Source organism: Sphaerodactylus townsendi, linkage group LG15, assembly GCF_021028975.2.
Source record: "Sphaerodactylus townsendi isolate TG3544 linkage group LG15, MPM_Stown_v2.3, whole genome shotgun sequence".
Taxonomy (NCBI): Eukaryota; Metazoa; Chordata; class Lepidosauria; order Squamata; family Sphaerodactylidae; genus Sphaerodactylus; species Sphaerodactylus townsendi.
Genome location: NC_059439.1, coordinates 6,105,158 through 6,111,157, shown reverse-complemented (window position 1 = coordinate 6,111,157; position 6,000 = coordinate 6,105,158). Strand labels below are relative to the sequence as shown.

Here is a 6,000-nt window from a genome sequence, read left to right as displayed (position 1 = left end):
CGCTCTCGCTATGGCGGTTCTTTTACCGTTGCCACGACGTCATATTTCGCCCGTGCGGAAACGGCCCTAGTGATTCTGGCTGTGAAAGCCTTCTCTCCCCACCCCCTCCCAATTTTGCCTTCCCCCCCTAATTTTTACTGTTGGTGCAGCAGTGTATTTTATGAGCTGGAACTCTAAAAATAAAAAAAAAATGAGATTATTAACTGGAAATGGCCAGTGGTTCAATCCATGTGGCTGCCTCGGAACCTTGATCCTCTTTCCTCTTATCTCAGTGTCTTCTTTTGTTTATGTTTTCTCTTATTGGGTTAACTGCTGCCTCTAAAAACCTGTGTCTTGCCACACTCCACACCCTACCGCTGGACGCACAACACTCGAGACTATAGAGGCCTGTTGGTCCAGTAAACAGCAAAAGGTTACCCAGGGCAAGTGGTGGCCCTGAACTAACAAACCCACAGGATGAGCCTCATTCCACACAATTATTGAACTGAGCAGTGCCGGCTTAGCTCAGAGGTCCCCAGCCATTTTGACCCTTTGGGCGCCATTGGAATTCTGACACCGCCACAAAATGGCTGCTAAAAGAACAGCTACCAGAGTGGGCAAAGTCTGCCACAAAATGGCTGCTAAAAGAACAGCTACCAGAGTGGGCAAAGTCTGCCACAAAATGGCTGCTGCAGTTATTTCAGTCACCAGTGGGAGATTCCTGTGTTTCGGTGATTGCTGCTGCCAAAGCGATGTTTTAAACAAATCTGCACAGCCACTCAAAAACCTTGCCAGGCAAAAGCCCCGCTTATTTTCTAAAAGCATGTTGTGGGCGTCAGTAAAGGTGTTGCAGGGTGCCCTGCGGCCCACAGGCACTATGTGGGAGACCCCCAGCTTAGACACATCAAAAAAGGCAATCACATATTAAAACTGATATGGTTGGTATACTGGGGGAGGGGGACCCACCTGGCACTCTTTGCCGCTCCTGTTAAAATTCAAGAAGATACCCTTCTTTAATAAAACGTTCTGAATTGGTAGGCCTGGGCAAATACTGCTAGAGTTGTATGCAGTGAACTGGAAATGGGTGTGTGGAAATGAAGAGCTAGGAAAACTATACTAGGGATGAGGGTCACAGTCCTTCACACATACACATACGCATGCATGCACACACACACACACATAACACAACCTCTGAAGCAAACTCCTCCCTTGGAGAAAAAAACAGGCTACAGGGATTACTGCCAAGTGAGGTTTTAGTCAGCATCTTTGAGCGCGGCAGGAGAGGGAGGGGCCAGCTTCCTTTAACTGAGCAGGTTTATGAGAAGAGCAAGGAGAAAAATTGATGTCATTTCTGTGTCAGCTTGTTTGGGTAGAGAGGGGAAGAGCCACCTTGTTTGAGGAGCATGCCAAGACCCTAAGAAATCGAGGCTGCTTAGCGAAGAGAAGGGAAAAAGAAGGGTTTAAAGAAATGCCTAGGAGAAGCCTCTCCGTTTTATTTACCATACTCTGCACATACAGTACTTTCCGTTTTGCATGTTAGCCATGAAATGGCAACTGAATTTAAAAAAATACGCATACAGTTTACACTTGGAATTTGCAAACTTACTACACTTCATAGGTTTGATAACTTTTTTTTGTCTTCAGTTTGTAGAAGGGGGACTAATATATTACAGCCAATATCACCCTTTTCCATTCAAAACTTCGAAGATATTTCAACATTCTCCCTCACCCCCACCGATCTCTCTGTCACTCTTGTCCTGTTATAGTACTAGTAAGGCATATTATGTCTCCCACCCTCAGCAGCAATGAATTACCCAGTTGGGTAGTATTTTCACTTTTGTATAATAAAAAAAAAATAAAAAATCACTTTTGTTGAGCAGTGAAGCCAATGGCAGAACATTCCCCCTCCCATTTCAGACACATTTCTCCCTTTGAACACTGCAAGTTTAAAGGGGCGGGGGGGGGGGGGGGGAGAATACATCCCTCCATGCCAAAATTACAGTCACTCAAATTTCTGCACTGTGTTTTGGGGTTCAAAACCACAGCTTTCATGTTCTCCCTCACACATCCCTAAATCATTTTTAAAAAAATAAGAGATATCCTCACTGAGAAAAGTTCCAGAGGCTTCCTTAACATCGCAAACAGCAAAATACCTCAAGAGACCCATACCTGAGTAGCTGAAAAAACTCAAGACTTATTGAGGTTCTCTCCAGCTTCAGTCGAAACTCCTTCCAACCCAGAGAATTTAAGGATTACAAAGTTTTCTTTTTGTTTTGTTTTTATTTTAGCCATTTACTTTGGCCTGAAGAACTTCCAACAAAAAGACACTTGCCATTATTAAAGAGAATTTTTTTTTAAAAAAAACAAACCTAAATTCATCCAAACGTCAACGGACTCCTGGATGCTACAGAAACGCAGTTCAACTAAGGTTTGGAAGGTGTAGATGTCAGCTCAGGGGCTTTCACAGTAAGATGGGACAGTTTGCCCATGAAATAATGCGGCATCCTGCCTTTCCAAGTGAAGAAAATACGGCCCGGGGTGGGGGTGGGGGGTGGCCCCAAATCTTACGCAACACGAGCCCAATTCTTTTAGTTTGGAATAAAAGGCATATTGGTACCATCTGATGAATCTTTAAATTCAAGGAGGCGAGAGGGAAAAACAAAACACACATCATCTTTGCAATATTGAGCCTGGGTCTATACATGGAATCAAATGAGGTGGCAACGCACGGCGTACTCGATTTAGGCTGCAAATGGGAAAATTGCATTTTTTGCACGGCTATCCCAACACCTCCTATAAAAACCCACCTTCTGATCAGCAAATTAATATAAGAAAAAGGGCTGAGAAAACACCCATCTCGCAGATGTTCTAAGAAAGTTCTCCACTTGCAAGGAGGATTTGAAAAAATGGAGGGAACAAAAAATGTGATCGACTGTTCATTCCGGTGCCTCATTCGGCTGCATATATAGACCAGTGTGCCAGTTCATTTCATCCAGATATTCTGGCTCCAGGCTAGAAAACACATTCAGTTCATATTTGCCAATTTAATTGTTATTAATTTTTTTAAAGGACTTCTTTCTTCATCCCTGAGTGGGAAAGCCCAATTCAGATCAGGAGGTCTTTTAAGTGTGGACAGATTCCAATTCAGGACAAAGAACTCTAAATTGAGGTTAAGGAGGGGTGGGATGTGGGGGGGAGAGGGGCTGAAAACAGCTCGGTGAACAAAAAAGGAAAAAGAAATAGCAACAATGAGCCAATTTTCTTTGTGGAGACCACACACAGGGGGTGTTGTTTGCCCTGGCAAACCGGCTGCTTTAGTTGAGAGGAATCCACCACACCCCTTTCCAAAGACACCACCCCCTCCAGTCACTTAATAAGGTACCCCTCTTCCTCGTCCCCCTCTCGGGGGCGCTCTACTTGGCCCACGAAAGGTTTTTCCATAAGCAGTGGACTGGACTGGATTCCCCCATGTGTGACTGGTTCCTGCATCACTAGAACTAGCGTTTGCCACTCCCACCTCACTGTAGTTGTGGATTTTGGCCTCTGGGTGTGCCAGGGTGTTGTGGCTCCCTTCAGTTTTGATGAACGACTGCCCGATGGCAGAGTGTATCCCTATGGGGACTCGAGTGAAACGGAGGTCCTGGTCCCCTGGGAACTGAACAGATCCTGCACCCTGGTAGGTGCTCGACTCCCCCAGGTGACTCGTGGAGCCCAGAAAGGTCCTACTTTTCCCCAAAGTCTGGGGCGACGTCTCTGTCAAAGTCTGGCTGGAATTCCGTTCGTCGACATCAAAGCTGCTGCCCTCTGGCCCGTCAGTGGCAAAAGTCCTGGCTGAGGGCTGTGACCTGGCGTAATCCGAGGAGGGCTTTGCCGGTTGGGGTTCGTGCTTTGGGTGGCTCGGTGGCCCTGCCTCTTGCTGCGCTAAAAGGTGAAGCAGGGCAGCTGTAACAGTTGGGTTCAACCCCTGAGCTGCGTTGGAGAGGTTCTCCTCGGCCAGATTTGGTGGCGGCGGCGGTCCGGGAGGCTCGGGGGGTCTCTTCTCTGGTGGGAGAATGTGAGGACAGGCTGTGGAATGGTTACTTCTTTTAAATACCATCTTAAAAGCACATGTGAACAAACATCAACACATTTTAGAGATGAGGCTATATGGGGAGGGGGGGGGGACATTTTCAAAGGTAGGCTGCATGCTCTGTTTACAGAAGGTCCCAGGATCTCAGGTAACAGGCCTTGCAAAGATCTCTTCCTGAGACCTTGGAGAGCCATTAACAGGTGGTGAAATGGATAAAGAACTGTTAAGTGGGGCTGTAGTCATCTGAGCTTTACAAAACAGGCCTCCCCTGCCCAAAAAACCCTTTCTGCGCCAACATGACACAAATATCGAAACCTGAATACAAGATGGACATTTCTTATTGCTTGTTCTGTTTATCTGATACGGGGAGATGCAAAGAGCTAGAAGCCGCATCCACTGGAACCACTGCAAAAACCCCTCCCCTCCAGCGTCTGGAACTTGCTTCAAGGCCTACCTTTGCAACCAGAAGAGCTGTAAGCTTACTTCCTTTTGTTGTCACAAAATAAAATAAGGAAAAGATTCTCATACTGTTGAATTCCAGGCAGCAGAAAACTCCATCCAGTGGACATGTAAGCCTAGTCCTGTCCCTACCAAGTTTTTTATTCAACAGAGACCTCCTAGCGAAGTTTAGCCCTAGGAAGTCCAAGTGACCCCAGCCAGCTTCTAGCCAGGGAAGCCAAGGATACAGTCAGCCTCAGAGAGCTGCTGCCATTTCAGATCCCCCAGAGGAGACTGAAACAGACATGGGCAAACACACGCCTAGCATGGCCTCTAATTACAACTTCCAGTAGGTTTAGGGGTAGTCTATTGGAGGAAAAAGAAGAAGAAGAGTCTGGCAGAACTTTCTGCAACTTGAATTCAGCCTGAGCTGAGGTATCTCCTTCCGTGGGAAGGGCAGCCAGTAGAAAGTAGAGCAGTGGTTCTCAACCTGTGGGTCGCGACCCCTTTGGGGGTCGAACGACCCTTTCACAGGGGTCACCTAAGACCATTGGAAAACACATATTTCCAATGATCTTAGGAACCGAGACACAAATAATTTTATGGTTGGGGGTCACCACAACATGAGAAATTGTATTAAAGGGTCGCGGCATTAGGAAGGTTGAGAACCACTGAAGTAGAGGGTCTGGCTGTGCAGAAGAACATGAGGTTGCAGACGCTGGGCTGGGGCAGCAGCTCAGCTCATGTCTTCTGGGACAGCTCTGTCACGGGCTCAAGCAATACAAAAACTTCCATCCTATTTGCTTAACAGATTTTACTAATGTAGCTTTACAGTGTTTGATGACTGATGTGAAATAAACTTTTTTTTTAAAAAAATGCATGAATTGTGCAAGAAGAGGCATAAGCGTTCCGAGACATGTATTTAGTTCAGTCTCGTACCATCGGACAATGAGTGGAGGGGGGATTGGCTGGAAAGTTAAATACTCCCTCATATTCCCTGACTGACCCTCCTCTTGTTCGTTTTGTTATTTTTACCCCAGTGCTGTTTTTAACACCAGGATGGGCCGGGCTAGCCTGCTCTCGTCAGATCTGGGAAGCCGAGCGGGATTAGCTCTAATTAGTTTTTGGATGGGAGACAACAAAGGATATTTGGGGCCGCTAAACAACAGCAGGCAATGACAAACTACCTCTGCTCATCTCTTGCCCTGGAAACCCCATTAGGTTCCTAGAAGCCAGCTGCAACTTGATGGCCCTTTCCACCCCCACTATTTTTAAAGCTTATTTTTTAATGTCTTTTTAACTGTCACCACGAGGGCCCTCATGGGGCAGAAAGGTAGGATATGACCTTTTCAATAAATAAAAATCAGTGAGTAATTTAAAAATCTGTATATACAGAAAGTTGGGAAAAATGTTCTAGCCTAACTTTCCCACTGCCGTGCTTGTCAGGACTGCAACTCCCAACATGTACTGGCTCCCGCCTTTTCCCAAAAAGTGCGGGAAAACAAACTGAGAAG

At 46.2% G+C, this 6,000-nt stretch overlaps 1 protein-coding gene across 2 annotated transcripts in view; it reads right to left on the bottom strand.

Annotated features, from left to right (window-relative positions):
- Positions 1–1,438: 1,438 nt before the first annotated feature.
- Positions 1,439–6,000, bottom strand: part of CDK12 (cyclin dependent kinase 12) — a 46,302-nt gene continuing 41,740 nt past the window's right edge. Inside the window, exon 14 of one of the 2 annotated variants that reach the window (XM_048517202.1) lies at positions 1,439–4,020. In XM_048517202.1, the coding sequence (XP_048373159.1) occupies positions 3,350–4,020 (671 nt within the window). In that variant the 3' untranslated portion in view covers positions 1,439–3,349. Of the gene's footprint in view, positions 4,045–6,000 lie in introns of both variants that reach the window. The other variant, XM_048517200.1, reaches the window with a different exon arrangement.